This window comes from Lacerta agilis, chromosome 16 (assembly GCF_009819535.1).
Source record: "Lacerta agilis isolate rLacAgi1 chromosome 16, rLacAgi1.pri, whole genome shotgun sequence".
Lineage (NCBI taxonomy): Eukaryota > Metazoa > Chordata > Lepidosauria > Squamata > Lacertidae > Lacerta > Lacerta agilis.
Window position 1 is genome coordinate 33,994,615 of NC_046327.1, and position 19,856 is coordinate 34,014,470.

At 48.1% G+C, this 19,856-nt stretch overlaps 1 protein-coding gene across 1 annotated transcript in view; it reads right to left on the minus strand.

Annotated features, from left to right (window-relative positions):
- Positions 1-19,856, minus strand: part of PDE4A (phosphodiesterase 4A) — a 266,902-nt gene that overhangs the window by 13,727 nt on the left and 233,319 nt on the right. Inside the window, 4 exon segments of the mRNA XM_033173528.1 lie at positions 1,526-1,690; positions 2,813-2,911; positions 6,548-6,726; positions 12,465-12,558. Of these exon segments, the coding sequence (XP_033029419.1) occupies positions 1,526-1,690; positions 2,813-2,911; positions 6,548-6,726; positions 12,465-12,558 (537 nt within the window).

The window sequence follows — 19,856 nt, forward strand, 5'->3', positions numbered from 1 at the left end:
GAAGCTGCTACAGGTATGGTGTTTCTGTCCTGCTTCGTGGAGGAAGCTGGTGCTTCGCTAACAAGGAGAGAGGCATCGTTATCAAAGGGGCTCACTGCTAGGAGAGAGCGAGGCTAGATCCCAAACCCCAAAGATTTGTGTGTTGCCGCCATGTGAGGTAAGCCACTGAAGCTTACAGTCCCGAGTACATATCAGGCCCCCAACGCACAAGCAACTCTAATGGGATGCCTACCTCCTCTCCCCGTTCTACTTGGGGAAAAGACCCTGGCACCCAAAAATTCCTCATATCCCAGGCTCGCCAGCCGTTGCAGTAGACTGGTACAGAGCAGAGGCAGCTAACCTTTGGTGAAACAAATCTTGCTGAACTACAAATCCCATCAACCCTGACTATCGACAGTGCCGACTGGGGCTGATGGGAGATGGAATCCAACAACATCTGGAAAGCCATAGAGGTTTTAACTCATGGGTTAAATCATGGTTTCGGATGTAAAAACAGAAATAATAATAATAATAATAATAATAATAGGGCTAATTTTTCTAGCCTCTCAAAAGGAAGCATTGCCTATTGCTTATTATCATCATTACCATTTCTATTTCTATGGTGTTTTGCAACACACATGAGGTTGTAAGAATTGCCTGGCTAGATCAGAGTAGAGGTCCATCCAGGAAGCCCATAACATGGGAATGATTGGGAGAGTGCACCACCCTCTGTTGTGCCCCCCCCCCCAGCACCAGGAATCAGTGGTGCACTATATTGCCTCTTCTGGGTGTTTAAACACTGTGCCCTCTGTAATGTTCCATGCAGGCAGCAGGTTTGCAAACATACTGTAATCTCTTGCACTTGCAAATAGTCTTGCAATACTTATTGGAGCTCTTATTGGCCAATAATCTGTCTTGTCTGCTCCAAATCGATATGTGAATGTCTGTTGCCCTCCTTCCATCTGCAGCTCCTGGCCATATGCAAATTTCCTCTCTGGTTCCATTCTGCCCTAGTTTTCCTTTCCGATTCCTGGCTCTTGCCTTCTCCTCTCCCTCTCATCCTGCTGCAGCTTGCTTCTCCCACACCCCCAGACTTAGGCCCCTACTTCATTTTTATCCATCCTCTCCTAGGATCTTCTGCCAGTATCTAAAATCAGAGCAGTTCAGCCAATGGTAGCCAGAGCCTCTCCAGGCCACAGACATCCACCCTGAGGATGGCAGGAGTGGAGCCAATGAGCCAGTGGATTCACCACTTAATACACCGGAATCCAGATGTTTTGAATCCTTGTAGCCCTGTGAAACATTAGGCTGGGAAATAGTGACTTGTTTAAAGGCTATTTGGGCCTAAGCATAGATTCCTCAAAGGCCAAGTCTGCCAAGTCCAAGTGAAGCATTACAGTCCCTGTGCTTATAACACAAAGAGAATCCTTGGCTACAGGCACCCAGTGAGCAATCTCCCCCCACCAAATAGGCAGGCAGGTGGACTGCCCATCCACCGCACAAACACACTCACACAATTCACCAGCTACGGAAGACAAACCCTTACATCCAAGGCTGGTGTAGACAGAAGGACGTGAGTGGACTGCGTGACGTCAGCAGCATGGAGGCTGTTGTGATAGGCCACGTCGGCATGATAGTGGTCTTCTAGCGTCATGATGTAAGTGACTAATGTGTCCACGGGGATCTTGAAAGTTTTCAGCAAGTCTCTTTCCTGGGTGGGGTGGAATAAGAGGAGTGAAGCATTTGCTGGGAAAGTCTGGCATCAGCCCCCACCCAAAAAACGTTGCTCAGATGAGTGCCGTTATCTTTCTCTTTCACGTAGTGGAAAAGATAAAAGCGAGGGACAGAAATTTGTGGAATCTTGAGCAGCAATTACAATACACCAAGTGAGGATGAGCGGAAGGCCTTTGCCCACCCACCGAGCCAGAGCTCTCTCTTCCGTCGTTCAACGTAGATTAAAGCATATTAAGTACTGTACAGAAAGAAAGAAAAAGAGAAAAGGGGCCCTGCAACCTCTCTTGCCCTCCCTCTGGCTGACAATCTCATGGGAACATTAATCAGAAATAGACCTGCCTTTTCTCATCTTAGACAGTCTATTCGATCCAGTCCCACAAGGGGGCTAGCCCAGGATCCATTGGATCACGAGTTGGCACTGCTACCATCAAGTTGTGGCAACGAGCCCCAATCCTGGCCTCTTTGCTGTGCCAACCGCCCACTTCTGCCCTGGCCAGCGCTAGCGGTTGGGCTGTGGATCTGCTGCTGGCCAGATGTAGGATTGTAGGCTAGCCATTTTATTTATTGTGGCAAAAGCAATTGTGGGACGGAGCCACTCTGTCAATGCAACGGATCCAGGTAGGCTCAAGTCCATGCCACCAACCTACAACTCAGCCAGATCTCTCCTTAAATGTCCCTTTTGAGGAAAGGGAGAGGACTTGGAAGTGTCATCCACCAGGAGACAAAACAATTTGACTCAGAAAACAGCCAAGTCTCAAAAAAGCTGCAAAAAGGGCACCTCTTTTAGTGTAAAAGTGCGCAGGGAGATGAAATCATTAAACGCAAGAACTCTCCCGAAATTGACACAATCCCTGCAAAAAGTGCTCACCCCTTCAGTTTTTGTGGAATCCTCCTTGTTTTATTTTACTTGCTTCTTGTATACAACTCCATATGTATTGAAGTGATACAGAACAATGAATCCAAAACTGACCTAGAAAGGCACACCTCAAGCTTCAGCTCCATATACAAGTCTTTGTCTATCGAGACAATATTGCAGCCCAAGCCAGTAGGAGGGTGTGTGCATGGGACGAGGAGGACACGGCAGTGCGAGCACACGTACCTGGAATATTGTATACATGATGCAGCTGAGCGACCGATTGTTGGTGTACTCGGCGACCCGGAAGATGTTAAGGCCCCACTTGTTTAGGTGTTCCAGTTCCTGTAAGAGCGTAGTGGGGAACAGTGGGTTACTCCTTTGCCACAATGGGTTTCAAGGGGGAAGGAGGTCACGAGAGCAGAGATGTGGAACATGTGAAGAGAGCAAAGCCAACAGTGCGTTCTCCCTGGCAGTCCAGCTGCAGCCTGAGCCGCCATTCCACACCGGGGACATTACCGATGGCAAGACTGAAAAACCATGTCACCAAGGAGACTAGGAACATTGCCCTTGCAGCTGCTCCAGAACACCCAACATTAGCATCAATCTAAGAGGCCATTTAAGGGGCCTGGAAGCCATGTAGTGTTTAGATCAGTCCTGCCCAACCTGGTGCCCTCCAGGCATTGCTCAACTGCAACACCCATTCATCCCAGACCACCGGCTAGGAAGGCTGGGGCTCCAAAACATCTGGAGCTCACTAGGGAGCTCACTAGGGTGGGAAGCCTAGTTTAGCTCATCTGTTTTGAGTACAGTCACCAGTAGCACTAAAATTTAGAGACACAGAAGCAGCAAGGTTTTGCCAATAAGGTTTTTTTTTTAAATTACCCCATGCAGCTGGCTTAGAAATCAAACCTGTGAGCAGCTGAGCTGCTTCTAAAGCTTCGTAGCTCACGAGAATTTAAAAACGGAACAAAAAAATCATAGGTCCAACAAGATCCTTTCTTCTTATTCTGTCAATTTGAAGACAGCTCCTTAGTACTCCATGATCACGTATGCTGTGATTAAATTATGCAAACTACTTAAACAGGAATTTTCCGCTAAGGCAGTGGTTCGCAAATCGCTCTCCGCTGTGTGGACCACCTGAATATTGCTGAGGGTCTCAGCTGGCCCACTGATACTTTTTCTGCCTGTTGCAGTAATTGCATTGCACTTGAGCTAGATGCCGAATGATTTTAAGTTCCATTTTTATCGCTTCTTTTATTTCTTACACTGTACTTTAGCGTATGAAAATGTGAATCCCATAAAATTCATATTGTAATACAATTAACGAAAATATAGTTTTAAATCAAGATGAATATTTAACGCAGGCATGCCACAGACCACCTGGATGAAGCTCACGGACCAGAGTCTGAGAACCACCTGCACCAAGAAAAACATTTCCTCCTTTTACATTTCAGCAAATGTTCCCTGCTGCTATAAAAGGACATTATTGGACCACTTCCTTCGGCCAACAGCACTGTATTTGTGTTAAGGGTGTTGTAGAGCTGCACACTCTGGAGCTTGACTTTTAAAGATGCCAAATCCAACTTTTTGTCTTGGTTACTCATAGGGTGTGGCTACTGGTTTAACACCCCCTTCCAAAAAGTGAATACTTATTTGCAAATACAGCAGATGCGCAGAGCTGACCCCAAGATTGGGAAGGGCGGGTGTCACACGCGCATCGCCACCCCCAACCCGGCCAGGCCGACTTGTCCGCCAGCCCCCACCCACCCATTGCCAGCCACCTTACGTTCATGAATGGGATGCGTCCTTTTGAGGATCGCTGTGGGATTTGGGGGGCAGCCCCCTCCTTGAAAATATTGGCGGGCCTCACCCCCTGCCCCCCGATGGTGCCCCTGAAATATAGGCATGGTAATTTCAGAAACAGTGGCTTCTGTTGCCTTTGTGGTATTGAGATAGCGCTGAGTGTTTCGATACCATGGGGTAGGTTGTAGTTTGTACAACCCCGAATTAATTTTTTTAAGTGCGTAAAGTGCGTTTCCTGTGGTGCTCTCCTTATTTTGTGGGACTGCAACTCCTATCATCCCTGATCTTTGGCTATGCTGGCTTCTGCGGCAGCTGGAGTTCAACCACACTGCCTATCCCTTTGAAGGTTTATGACAACACTTCTATTCGTACTTACTGCTTCTGACTGTACTGTTATGGCCTCCAGCCAAGACAAAATAATAAACTTGAATTAGTCCATGAGACGTGCCTAAGCACTGGGTGCACACCGCCACACAATGAGGTGGCCATCCTAGTGTAAGTTAAGGACATATTTGGTGGAACTGTCCTAAGATTGTGAATTCCTAGCAAGAGGTATTGACTGAGTCTGGACATGACATTCCCGGCTTACAAGCACTGAGGCTGCCTGCTTCTGTGCTGCAGCTTCAGCAGTTCAACCCGGGTCATTTTAAACCACTGTTACTGATTACATCAAAAACAGACCACACGTCCCAGTTTTGGACGTAGCAGGCAACTGCGGTTGAAGAGACCGAGATTGAAAGAAGGAAACCAGCACATGAATGGGAAGCGGAGAGTGAAATGCTTGTAACTGGCTTTATGAATTATAGCTAATTAAGCCAAGAATGTTACTTCCAAGCAGGTCCTTTACATCATTTATAAAGGTAAAGAGCTGCGTCGTCTTGGGCTGATGAAATAGGAAGCAAGTCCCAACCAATACGAACTGGCTAGGAATGTGCAAACTCAGTGGTGGCAAACCTCTCTGGCCAAGTGTGCCACAAGTCAAGCCCAAAGTATGAGGAAATATGAGGCCTTGATAGAAAGTGCTGCACATGCAGATCTGCATGCTTTGATGACCCCTTCCTTTTTGCCTCTAGCCCAGGGATTGGCAAGGTTTACCTCGCCTGGGCTGGTTCACTCCAGTGGAGATCCCTCCGTGGGCTGGATTGCATGCACGCCCATGATTTCCGGCATCCGCACAGACGCGATTTCTAGCATCTGCATCTGCGCAGATGTGATTTCTGGCGCCACGGAAGCAAGTCCCCACGCCGCACCGGTTTAGCGCCATGCGCGGGGACTCGCCTACCGGGCAGCTCAGTTTGGGGGCGGCTCGTGGCCCATGGGCCTTTGGTTGCCAACCTCTGCTCATTGAGCCTAGGAGTAAGAAGCAGGACAGTGCTGGAGAGGCAAGGAAGAATACAGGCCTGACTCTGCATTACCCACTCTTGTCCAGGCATATTGCAACCTCTCACTTCCTGCACCTGTTCTGCCATGACCATCTATTGTCAAGTTGCTAAGCTGCCACTAAACTGGCTATTTAGAGGGGTGTGTGAATGCAGCACTCAGAAACTGGGCAGTAGATTATCAGGGGGGGGGGGTAGTTGGAATGTCATGTTCATTAACAAATTAACTAGTAGGCATGCAGGGGATGGAGAAAAATTGGTTCAAAGACAAAGCAATTAGTTTTATTCTGGGTCAATGGAGAGAGCTCCCATGTCTTCTTTATACTACAAAAGGCAAGAAAATACTGTTGCCATATGCCTGGAATTTCCCAGACATATCTGGCACACTGCAGCCGGAAGCAGTGCCCAGGAGGAAATCACTAAAAATCTCCGGGAAAATGTGGGCGTATGGCGACCCATGTCGGCAGTGTTGTTTTTGGCGATTTCCCTTAAAAACAGCCCAAAAACTTCTTCTTTGCTAATTTGCCAAAAAAAAAAAAAAAAAAAACGCTCAACAACTTTGCAAAAAAAGAAGCTCTGGATTTTCACTGTTTGAAATATGGCAGCCCTAGTACTGCTGGTTCTGGAACCAGAACAGAGCAAAACTGGATACAAAGAAAGGCTGCCTTCCCAGAAGTCCTGCCAGAGTCCCTGTGACCCAGAATCCCCTTCAAAGCTAGATATTATACCCTTTGACTTTCCACACCAGCTGATTCCCATAATATGGGTGCCAGCTTCCTGCAGCTGCAAATCTCACCTTACTGAGCGGTTCTTCCTGGTCAGTTTTGACCCCAAAGCGGGGAATACTGGAATTGGTCAGGCTGGAACTGTGCATGAGTTTCTTGACTCCGCTGATCTGGCACATGGGTTGCTGCTTCTTCTTCTTCTCCCGCTCTTTCTGTGTTGGGGATGGAATCTCCACATCGTTCTGCTTGTCTGAGGATGAAAAGAGACTGCATCTGAGAGAGAGAAAGAGGACAAGGGCGAAAGACTGAAGGTGCCACTGTCTGACCTGCGCAAGAATCTCTCTGGGCAAATGTGCACCAAGGGGTTACATAACGTGGGTGCAGTTCTGCTCCATCTCTCCAAAACAACAACAGTGCCTACATCAGGCAGAGCTTCATCGCTAGCTCACATATTCCAGCCTGAGCTCCTGGAGGCAAAAAGGCCTAGTTGCTATATGCCACTGATTAATATACTGTGTTGTAGATTATGTTTTTAACTTTGTTTTTAATGCTGTACTTTGTGGAATAATCTGATAACCCCCCTGGGCTCCATGTGAGGAAGGGAAGAATGCAATAAACAGGTAATGCTGGTGTCCCCTCTCTCCCTCCTGAAGGCAGCTCAGGGGCTGGGGAGAAAGGGGAGGGCAATGTATTTCCAATGCTCTTCTACACCCCCCCCCGGCAATTGGCAGAGTAACGGTCAGAAGCTGGTCTGCTTTTCCAAACCTGACCTAACCTCCTGTACTCTCAAACTGACTGTGGACTTCAGGCCCCCAAGAGGGTGTGTGTGTGTGTGAAATGCAAACCCAGGAGTTGGCTTCAGGAAGCATTACAGGGCGTTTTCTCATCTACTTCCCACCATGAATGCAGGTTCCTGACAAACTTCACAGAAAGGTGGTTTGGGGCAGCCGGAGGCTGTGGTTAGACTGAGGGTGTAATGAGCAGGGAGGAACAGGTTTGGAAGATCTGGCCTCATCCTGCCACCTGCTCTGCTCAAGGACAGATTGGAAGGAGAGGAGTTGCAGCGGGCAGGGTAAATGCAGGTAGGGTTGCGAAAGGGATGGCGCCACTGCATGCCCAACTTGTCAAAAATGACTAAATTAGTGAAAGATAAGCAGCACAACTCTCCACTCTAGCCCCACCCATACAAAAATGTGTCACCACGCATTGATTCAATTTTCTCCAAATGCTCCCTATCCACCTCTCTTTCTTTCTCTCTGTGTGTAGCAAATCTAGCCTGTTTTTAAAAAGAAAGCAGCAAGGCAGTAACCCCCCATCCAACCTGCCCCCCCCCCAATTTCATCCGTTCCTTGAAATCTATTACCTGTGGACGAGGTATCACGCAATTGCATTCAGCCAGGACTAGAGGGCTCCACTGATCTTTTCAGGAAATGCGCACACTGGTGCTTCACGGGACGGGACGGGGGGGGGGGGCAAGGATTTAGCGATTCAGGGGCTGTAGGCTAGAGGGCTCTAAGAAGGCCGTGGAGCAGTTTTGTGGAGAGACTCACCCTCAGGAGTGCAGGGCCTCGTTCCCCCACCTTCTTCAAGGACCGTCTCCAGGGGCAAGAAGTCACGGGTGGGGGGCACCCACTGGGAGAAGAGAGGAGGTGGCGGGGACAGCCTGCCCAGGGGTAGGTGGCGAGCCGTGGGTGAGCCCAGCGGGGGCAGGAAGTGGGGAGGGCGCAAGGTGAGGGGGAAGTGAGAGCGGGTCACATCATGGCAGGGCAGAGCTATGCCCCAATTATACCTGCGGGAGAAGCAGCGGCAGGGGGGCCTCATGGTAGAGTGGGGAGGGGGGCAAGAGGCCCTGGGGCAAGCAGTGCACAAGACATGGTTGCATTCTAGAGTAGGTTGCTAAGAAGCAGGATTGTGACGCCTCAGAGCACCCAGCCAACCAGCAGGCAGTGGGGCTTTCTTGCAAGGGCTTTCTCCCTTTGTGGAGCTACCTTCTTCATCCCAAATGCTTCCAAAAGATGCAGAGCTCCCAGACCCCCCCGAAGCTCAGTTTATGACATCCCATGCACAAAATCAGAAGTTTCTTTCTACCAGGACTGGCAGAGTGTGAGGAGATCCCTCACGGAAAGGGAGACAGTGGCCCAGGACCTCCTACAGCTGATTTGCTAATGGAGCCACCTTTTATGCAGACAGGGGAAGAGGCCAGATTCGAACCCATCTTCCACAACAGGACAGCTTCCTGGGTGACCAAGAGCATCCTGGGATTTGCTTGTGAGCTGGACATAGTAAGACTCCATGGGCTGCCTCCAGTATGGTGAGTGCTCCTTGACTTGAAGGCCTATTTTGCCTGAACGGTACAATCAGCTCAGAGAAAAAGAAAACTCACAAAGAGGCACAGGCAGAGATGGGAACCAAAGAGGTTCCTCTATTTTCCTCAACCCAACTAGTAGATCCCTCTCCCAACTCTGAGCCAGGAAGAACTCAGAAGTCCTGGCTATTTCCTGCAATGTAATCCCTCGCCTGTTTCCGCACAGCCAAGCATGGGATCCAAATATCCCGGCGGTTCCCAGACGCAGTCCTATTCTGCCTTGCTGAACACAACTTCCTCTGCCAATATCAGAAACCACCCAGGTTTTCTCCTGCTCTGTAGGGTAGGACTCGAACCTATGGCTTCAGGTTGCAAGAAAGGAGATGGTAAGAGTTGCTCAGCAGTGGAATGGACTCCCTTGAGAGGTGGTGGGCACTTCTTTGAAGGTTTTTAAGCAGAGTTGGGTGGCTTTCTGTCACAGATGCTTTAGCTGAGATACCTGCATTGCAGGGGGTTGAACTAGATGATCCTTGGTGTCCCTTCCAACTCTCAAATTCTACAATTCTGTGATTCTCCTCGCAGCAGCTCTGTGCCAGCAAAAATAGTCTGGTCTCTGGGCCAACCAGCTAAACGCCAATAGCCTAGATTTGATCTCTCTTTCTTTGATCTCGCTCACCTTTTGCACCTTAGCAGCCTTTACTGCCCCACCAGCTGACCTTGGCAGGACATGCCGCAGTTGCTTATGTGGAGGAAGAGCGAGTGTGAATTCTGGCCCCAGCACAACTTGCCGTTGGTTCCGGCTCTCTCACAAGGCTCCCATTGAAGGGGCCGTTTGCATCAACATTTGCTTAAGGCTGGGTATTTGCATCTGCTGACGTCAATGGAGGCCTGGCTTCTTGGGAACTCAGTTAACGGAGGCACCCGGGAGTTTGCCTTGAATGTCCTCAGCTACTGACTGCCTTTTTCTGGCTCAGGGGAGCGTGTGGGTCTGTCAAAGAGAGATACAGGGAGGAGTCTCCAACTCAGCAAGTGCCCGAATGACCACATATACACGAATGCGTTGTCTAGACACTGTTTTTCATGTGTCAACAGTGTACAGTGGTACCTCGGGTTACATACGCTTCAGGTTACAAACACCACTAACCCAGAAATAACGCTTCAGGTTAAGAACTTTGCTTCAGGATAAGAACAGAAATCGTGCTCTGGCAGCGTGGCGGCAGCGGAGGGCACCATTAGCTAAAGTAGTGCTTCAGGTTAAGAACTGTTTCAGGTTAAGAACGGACCTCCGGAATGAATTAAGTACGTAACCAGAGGCACCACTGTATGCCACAGAATGTGAGGTGCGCAGCATGTCCACGAGGGGAAGTGTTTTGCATATCATCATATGTGTGCCTGAAGTGTCTGAACTGCCTCACAGTCCAATCCTATGCTCCTTATCCACGGATTTCAGGATGTTTTAATCAGAGTAAATGGTTTAGGCTCCAATCCTACACTCGCTTGCCAGTGAGTTAAGCCCCACTGAACCCAAAGGGCCTTACTTCTGAGTGGAAATATCTAAACTTCCACTGTTAATCTGCAAGTGGAAAGAGCGCAGCATTAGTTTGTTCAGCCTCACATGGCATGACCCAGCTATCAAACGCAGGAATCTGGATCCTGTGGCAGGAGGCGGTAGAGCCCATTGACAAAGAGGAGGCACAGCCTCCAAGGGTGCTGGTTCCAGCTCTCGCACCCAGAGGTGCCCAACAGCTGAGCTTCACTGTGCAGGACAAATAATCTGAAACTGGAAATGGACATGTAACCTTGGCGTAAGGTGGGGTAGAACGCTAAGCTTACTACTAGCAAAGCTCAGCCACACCTAACCGTGAAAAACAAACAAACAAACAAAAAACACTGAAGCAAAATGTTCAAACAAGATAATGCAAAAGAAACAAACAGAACTGGGATGGAAGTGATATTGAAAAGGGAGGGGGGAAAGAGGTGCGCCAAAGTTTCGCTCTCATGTATTTAAGGTGAGAAGGGGGTATTCTGGAGATCCTGCAATTTCCAGCAGGGCTTTTTCTGACATTTGCATCCTGGCGAACTCTCTTCAGTCCCTGTCTTCTTCTTCTTCTTCTTCTTCTTCTTCTTCTTCTTCTTCTTCTTCTTCTTCTTCTTCTTCTTCTTCCTCTTCCTCTTCCTCCTTCTGCTCTGGTCCCACCCCACCCCTGGCTTTATTCTTCCCCAGCGATAGCATCATGGGGGGTAAACAAAGCCAATGCTTTGCCCTCATTGTGGGTTAGGGAGCAGAAGGCATCTCCCTGTTGCCAAGGCAACTATGCCACCCCAGCGCCAGGGATGCTCCTTGCCTTTCCAGGGAGGTTATTTTATATTTTTACATTTATATGCCACTTTTATCTTCCAAGGATCTCCTCCCCATTTCATTCTCACACCAATCCTGTGAAGTAGGTTAGGCTAAGTGATGGTGACTGGCCCAAGGTCACCCGGCGAGCTTCATGTCTGCGTGGGGATTCAAACCCTGCTCTTCCAGGTCCCAGTTCGACACTCTTAACACCCCAACCACTATATCACACTGGCTCTGAGCTGTTGAATTGTAACTCAGGACAGCATAGTAGTAAGTCTATTGGAGGCAAATTTGAACGTGGATGTCCCCTTTACATTATTGTGTGTGTGCTTGAATATGCAATTCCAGCCACATTCTCACCGCAGTCTTGGGGAACTATGTGAAAATGGAACTAGAAGTATCTTCATCCCACCCCCCTCATCCATTCAATGCCTCACCAACCATCAAAAAGGGGTGTTTTGGGGGTTATATATGTGAACATATCCATAAAACTTCACCTCTGCATTTGAGCTCAACTCTAAGGAAAACAACATAATATTAAGAGGTATCCCTGAAGAGATGCCTGACAAATTTTGTGTTAGCTTATTGTTAGACAGGTAAAATGAGAGCCATTTTTAGAGTACAGCCAAGCTATGCAGACAGACCTGAATACATTTTAATCAGAGCCTATGACAATGGACTGGAGAGATTAAAAATCCTACAGGCTTTATGGCAAAGCTCTGAACTTTCCATTTAAGATTCAATTCCTCTTTTATCAGAAATGTACAACTTTAATGTTTGCCATGGGATTTTAGATTTAAATTAATTATTTTTCCATGCAGGCCAGACAATATGTGTTTATATCTCAGAACAATCGCCCCCATGCCATGCACACACTTTTTAGAAGAGTTTTTGGATTTGATATCCCACTTTTTCACCACCCAAAGGAGTCTCAAAGCGGCTAACTAACATTCTCCTTTCCCTTCCTCCCCCACAACAAACACTCTGTGAGGTGAGTGGGGCTGAGAGACTTCAGAGAAGTGTGACTAGCCCAAGGTCACCCAGCAGCTGCATGTGGAGGAGCGGAGACGCGAACCCGGTTCACCAGATTACAAGTCTACCGCTCTTAACCACTACACCACACTGGCTCTCTTTTTAAACAGTTTTAAGAACTCAAATAATCCTGAGAGCCAAACTGTGTAATGGTAATGGATGAGCAATGAGGAAAGTTGATGCTAGTTGTTGTTGTTATTATTAATATTTGCCTATCCTGTGCTGCAAAAGAAAACTATACTGGGCATTAATATATTATTATTGTTTTCTTTTTCTTTCAGGGCCTGAACAGTCAAACCTTTGCACTCACCTAAGAAGGTGTTGGAAATATATTCAGAGACCTGGTTTCCAGAGCGGCTCATTTCAGAGAAGTGGGTTAGTTCACGGTTGAGCATTCTTTTGAACTGTCAGACAGAGGGGGAAAGAGAGAAGAGGAAGGCGTTAACATGGGTTTTCTGTCACATACACAGGTATGAACAGGTCATGCAATTGTGTGTCACTGCATATGACTTACAGGACAGTCGGAATTTGAATATGTATGCATACATAGGCTTTGAGAAAGAGAACAACGACAAAAGAAGACATTATCAGATCAGAACAAAGGGCCCATCTAGCCCAACATTCAGTTGGCACAGAGGCCAAGAAGATTCACATGGGAAGTCCAGAAGCAAGACATGAATGCAACTGCCTCTGATTCTGGAGCCAATCATGATGGCCAGACGATGGCAGCCTCATGGTCCATGAATGCCTGCGAGCCACTACTTGTGAGTAAATGTGTGTGAGAATAAACATGTGTGCCACATCTTGAATCATGTGTGTTCTTCTAGTCCAGGTGTGGGTAACCTTTGGTCCTTCCGTTGCTGTTAGGACACCAGTTCCCAACATTTCTGGAGTCCACCAACATCGGGGTGGGGTGGGTAAAAATAGGTTCCCCACCCCAGTGCAATGGATTTCAAACTGTCTTCCTAGGAATTACAGCATTTCTAAGGGGGCTTCCTACTGTGAAAATTGCAAATAAGCTTGTTTACCACTTCCAATCATCTCCTGCCGAATGATCATGCTAGACTTCAGCTAGGTTCAACTGGCCTGGCCAGTTCTCTTGCCCGAATAGGGTGTGTGCACCCAATAATATGCACTGGAACACTTTGTAACACATGCAGGGATTCACTGGCAGACAAACCTACATGAGGGTAGGAAGCTTGACAACTGACACTCTTAGTAACAAACATTACCATTGCCCATGCATATATTTTTGTGCGAGTACACAAGCATGCATGTACTGGGATTCAGATTTTCCCCGCCTGTGGAGATGCTATTGTGTGGATGTGGGGGTACAGTGTCTCGGCTGCACAAGAACGCTTGTGCAAGCATGTGATGCATTGATTCGGAGTCATGAGAACTCACAGACTTCTATTAATACTGTTGCAAAAGTTGGGTGCCACTCCCAATCTCCGCCAAGCCATGGCAAGATTCCGGGGAGGTTCCAGGGTCTGTGCTTGTTTAAGATGCAAGACACAGCTGTCATAGCCTTAAGATATATGGTTTATTCATGTATATATACTTTTAACCTGTGTGGAGTCCAGGAACTCAGCTACATTAGTAAAGAAACAGCGATTTGAATGCACTATAAATATGCAACACCAGATGGCGCCAGAGAGCAGAAAATTTCAAAACGCTGTTTTCCATAGAGATTTTTTCCCTTTTGCTATACTGATCTAATTTCTGACTTATTTATAGTGGGGTTTTTTCCCTGTGTCTAGATCCATCCCAGATCTTACAGCATGGCAATTTTAAGAGGGGCTTGATCTCCACAGAAGTACAGCAGTTGAGTCCAGGGCATTTCTCCCTACTTGCCTTCAGTCAGCCAGCCAGCCCAAGATCGTTCTGGCCTTTTTTCAGCTATTGTGCCAAAGGCTCAAGACTCTTCCTGTGACATCATGCCCAGTTACCCTGGCAACCTTCCGAATCCCCAGTCTCTGCTCACACCTCAGGCCAGAAGGGCAGGAGTGTTCTCTTGCCTTGCCAATGGCCCTGCATTGTTCCTTAAAGGCCCGAGCTTGGCCATGTTGTTCTGCATAGGCTAGCCCAGTAATTCCTCCACAACTTCATATCCCAAATAATCAAAATCCTACCATTTATTACCTTCTACTATTCACGAATAGACTCTGTTACCTCATCTCTGAAACAATACAATACAAATACAATAACAATACAAAGGACCTGTCATACCCACGGACACATGTTGCTTTAGCTCAAATGCAACCCAAAGCATGGAAAACTGACTTGTGGACTCTCAAAACACCTCAGGTTCAAGAGGGTTTCACTAGTGACATCATTTACACAGAGAGGACAGGGAGGTCATCTCATCCACTGACCCATCCATGCCTCACCCACCAGCTGGCGTTTCAACCCATATGCAATCGTTGCACATGAATAAATCCTTAGGGTCATCCGCATGTTTGACCAACCTCATAAACTGAGTAGCTGTAATGGAAATGGCTCCTGATATTGAGTATGCACACCAAGGGCACAAATTCCCTAGTTCCAATAAAAGAAGTTCAGTTTTTTAAATCCATGTTGATAACACTGATGTATCTTTATTATGACATTAAAAAAACCCAACAACAAATGTTCTAAAAATACAGAATTTTCTGTGTGGTCTCATTAGGACAGGCGGGGGTGTATGTGATCTAAGCTGGTCCATGGTCTAGATCAGGGGTCAGCAGTCAGCAAACGTTTTCAGCAGGGGGCCGGTGCACTGTCCTTCAGACCTTGTGGGGGACCGGGCTATATTTTTTTTTGGGGGGGGGATGAACGAATTCCTATGCCCCACAAATAACCCAGAGATGTGTTTTAAATAAAAGCACAAATTCTAATGTAAAAACACGCTGATTCCTGGACCTTCCGTGGGCCAGATTTAGAAGGTGATTGGGCCGGATCTGGCCTTAGTTTGCCTACCCATGGTCTAGATCAGTGGTGGGGAACCTGTGGCCCTCTGGATGCAGCTGGACTGCAATTTGCAGCATCCCTGAACACTGACCACACTGTCAGAAGTTGGAGTCCAGCAACATCTGGAAGGTCACAAGTTCCTCACATTGGATCTAGATGGACACACCAAATGTCAGGTGATGTAGTAGCAGGTTTTAATACCCAGCATTGAAAAAAAGTGTGGTGGGCTCATTGGGCATCAAAATCTTTGAAGTGTTTTTTTTTGGGGGGGGGGCGGACAGACACACACATTGTCTGGTAATCCTGCATCAGACCTACTTCATTTCATCTTATCATTTCTAGAGACTTGGTACCCCTTGGTAGTCTGGAGCTTAATCCCTTCCTGCAGCCAGCACTACAAAACTCAGCACAAAGGATTTGGGGCAAAGGGACTGACTTTTCCAGTTCGGTGCCTGACATTGCTGTCATTTCAAAACCCACTTTGTCCTTGAAAAAACTCCCGGATGTTGCTCCCTGGCAGAAGGGTTGAGGTGACTCACCAGCTCGTCAGCCAAGACATGGGTAATGCTACAGACTGCCCAGCTGCAGCAGCCTCAGGAAGAAACCAAAGGGGGAAACCGCCTTCCAGGAGGACTTCCACAGTGCTGCTTCAGCTATTCTTGATTGGGGGGTCAGGGTGTTATTATGTGGAAGTGCAATCCAAGGCCTGCACTTCTCTGATCCAGGACAAAAACAAACAAACCCCTTCCTTCCTTTGCTTGGACTCACCCAGACATGCAAAACCTCTGCAGAAAGATGCTCTTGCCCTGTCTCTGCCAATCTCCCTCACAGGGCTTTTCTTCAGCTGCAAATCACCAGAACTCAGTTCCGGCACCTCTCAGGTGGGCGCCATTGCCATGATAAGAGAACAAGGGAGGCATTCATGGTGAGTTCCGGCACCTCTTTTTCTAGAAAAACAGCATTGCCCACACATACCCAGTTAGAGCCTACATGGAAATTCTGTCCTTCATTGCTATGCCTCTGTACCCTGCCCTTCTTCCTGATTCAAACTTGCCCTTTCCTTGTTGCAGGGTGCTTGAGAGGTCAACGTGCTTCTCTGTGCCTCCTGGGAAAAGGGGCAGAATACAAACTCGGACAAATGATCCAAATCGCTGCATCTTACTTCTGTGAAGATGCAATAGTGGCATGTTTGAGCACTGCCAACACGGCTCTTAAGGAGCAAGCCAGGAACATTGGGTTAGTGATTCCTGAAGAGCACCTGTTTCAAGTTAGGCTGATCTCCCCAAAGCCCTGTGGCTGATGAGGACAACTTACCTATGCAACTTGCCAAGCTAGCTTCCCAAGAGCAGTTACAGGTGGGTAGCCGTGCTGGTCTGCCATAGTCGAAACAAAATAGAAAATTCTTTCCAGTAGCACCTTAGAGACCAACTGAGTTTGTTCTTGGTATGAGCTTTCGTGTGCATGCACACTTCTTCAGATACTGGAAAGAATTTTCTATTTTGTTTCCCAAGAGCAGTATGTGGTGGAAGAGGAGGTGTGTGTGTTGATTTCCTGCCTTCTTCCAAGACGCTTTTCACACCACTGGCCACAGGCGTCGCGAGGGGGGGCGGGGGGCGGTCCGACCTAGGTTCCAGGGGAGGGGGGGTGACAGGCAGGTGGGGCTGCCCCGTGCTTTAAAGCAGCACGGACGGGGAAGCCCCACAAGCCGGCACTCGGCGGGTCGCCGCTGGAGCAGCAGCTCCGGCGGGATGGACAGTCTGTCCTGACGCATGCGCCGTGACGTCACGATGCATGCGTCAGGATGCCCCGCCCCCAGGGGGGTGCCTCCGCGTGGCAACACCGCCCCGGGCACCCTAGAGGCTTCCTACGCCTCTGCCGCTGGTTGTCTGCTACCACAGCCAAGTAGAAAAATGAGTAGCTACCACTTAGGCATGTCCTTAGCCTGAGAGTACCAAGAGTTAAACCAGCCAGGGACCGTCACAAGTACAATCTTCTCCCTCCTCCCACATCTTTCTCCTGTGTTTAGGCAGGCTTTCTCCCCCTGCATAAGGGAAGCTTGCCAGCAACAATACATCGTGCCTGGAGCGTAGTCAGCTGAATGTAGCTTCAACCAGATCCATGGGCATAGCCAGGATTTTTGTGGGGGGGGGAGTTGAGCTTTGGGGGGGGGGAAATCGCCCCCCAAAATTGTCAAGCTGTTTTTGAGAGATCGCCTCAGAAGTTGTTGAGCTTCTGTTGGGCGGGGGGGGGGGGGGAAGGAGGAGAACCTCAGTTTCTTAAGTATTATTAATGCTTTTTGATACTTTTGAGGATCCCCCCCAACTACACCCATGACCAGACCCTGCCTCGAAGCAGGTACATAAAAGGGATGCAAGTGTTTAGGACCGGAAAGTGTTTTGGGAGGCAGACTTCCTTGCCACAAGATCCAGCTGCAATCCAGCTTCTGCTGTTGGCCAGATTCCTCTGCTCAACTCCCTTTTATTATTTGCTAGCAAACCGCCTATGGTATCTTTACGACAGACAGGGCAGATGAGGCCAGAGGGGCCTATGTAGGTCTCTGCATGTTCTGTGCACAAGCACACGCTGAAACCTCTGTGGGAGCCCTGTGCATGAAGGCCATGCCACCCGACAGTGGGGTAGAAGGCAGATTTTCCTTTTGCATACAGCACTTCACTTGTTTCCCATAGGTGTGAACAGCATTCATACACTTATATGAGAGAAAGAAGGGAATGAACTTTAGGAGTTGGGAGTTAAATCAGCTCTCCGAAACTGGAAATTCCATCTGGTAAGAATCAAGCTGGGTTTGACCTGCACTCTCCTGCCCTGGGTTCTGTAGTGGGTCACTGGACCCACTACTGGAACATAAGGTAAAGGTAAAGGGACCCCTGACCATCAGGTCCAGTCGTGTCCGACTCTGGGGTTGCAGCACTCATCTCGCACTATAGGCCGAGGGAGCCGGCATTTGTCCGCAGACAGCTTCCGGGTCATGTGGCCAGCATGACAAAGCCGCTTCTGGAGAACCAGAGCAGCGCACGGAAACGCCGTTTACCTTCCTGCCAGAGCAGTACCTATTTATCTACTTGCACTTGACGTGCTTTTGAACTGCTAGGTGGGCAGGAGCTGGGACCGAGCAACGGGAGCTCACCCCGTGGCAGGGATTCGAACCGCCAACCTTCTGATCAGCAAGTCCTAGACTCTGTGGCTTAACCCACAGGGCCACTCTACTGGAACATACCTACATGCATATATGGCTCCTAAGATTCAACTCTATTCACTACATTTCCTTACACCCCCCCCCCAAAAAAAACCCTCTTCTATAAGTCTTTAAGATTTCTTTCAGAGTATCCCATGAGGGTTGGGAGAAGCAGACTTGCCAGATTGCTCAGCAGATGAAAGGCTGGGTTAAACTTGAACTACAAAACACCAGTGTAAAGCCAGAAAGTACTGTACATTTTTTCCCTCTTACATGCTCACTCCCACCAAATGAATATATGCAGGTGGTTGCATTAAGTTGCTTTCACCCAACCACTTTAAGCACTTACAAGCCTCTTTCCTGAGCTTGGTGTGCTTGTGTAAAAGGCATAAATGCAGCTTTAAATATGTGAGTGTATTAAGCTTTTAAAAACCAATTGATGACCACCTGAGAAGGTGGATTAAAAAAAACCACATCTTAGCCTGTGCATCACCTGTGAACAGAAGCGTTCCATCTGGTGCGTATTTTTAGTTCTCTGCTCGCATGTCAACATTTAAAGCAGGAAAAGCATTAGCTTGCAAACAGTGGTAGTGAATTAACTGAAGCAAGGATAGATTCCCAAGTGATAATTAAAGTACTTAAAAAATGCATGTGCCATTTGGGCTTTAGACTTCCTAACGGTATATCCTCCAGCATGAAACAAAGGTCAAAATTTCACTGCCACTGCCAAATGCCCACTGATCTCAAAATCTATTAGGGCACCGGCCATCATGCCAACATGGGCATAATCAGGGGGGAGGGGAGCGGCAGCTGCTCCCCCCCAGCAAGTAAATCAATAAAAATACTTAACTAACGGAAGTTCTGCCTCCTAACTTGAAGTCTGCCCCTCCCCAACATAAATCCGGGCTACGCCCATGCATGACAATGTACCATATACAAAGTATATGGGCAGAGAACTTGGGGTGGGGAGTCCCAGATCTGCTGTGGATCTTCCAACCATGTCTTTTGCTGCCCAGCCTGAGGACCAACTACATGTAGAGCCAGCATTTCTTAACTTTCACTCACTTAGCTCCACCCTTGTTTTGAAGCTGGGCATAACCTGTAAGGCTTTCAGCTATTTCCTAGCCCACCCTCCTTTCAAACAGGGTTCCCTGTCCCTCTGGTGCAACAACTATTATGGGTGGCTATACATGACATTTCCTTAATACCCAAGACATGCCTCTTGCCACTGGGCTGTTTGTACTGTCCCAGTAAGGAGGTTGTAAGGAGATATTTTTATTCCATAACGGTGGCCGTGTTCTCCCTTCCACACGCACTGGACCAGGCACCGTAGACAAATGGCATCCTGTTTCACGGAATACAACCATGATAGGTTACGGCTTGCTAAATTGTGGCCTACTGCTTCCAAATAGCAGGTGATGTAGTCAAAATATGCCTGGGCTGTACCATGTCAGATGAAAGGCGATGGAATAGCAAGAGATACATATGCAATAGATAAAATTCCCAGGACACAGCAAATTAGCATGCCAGGAAGCAGGATCCTAGCTCACCTTTCCCTCT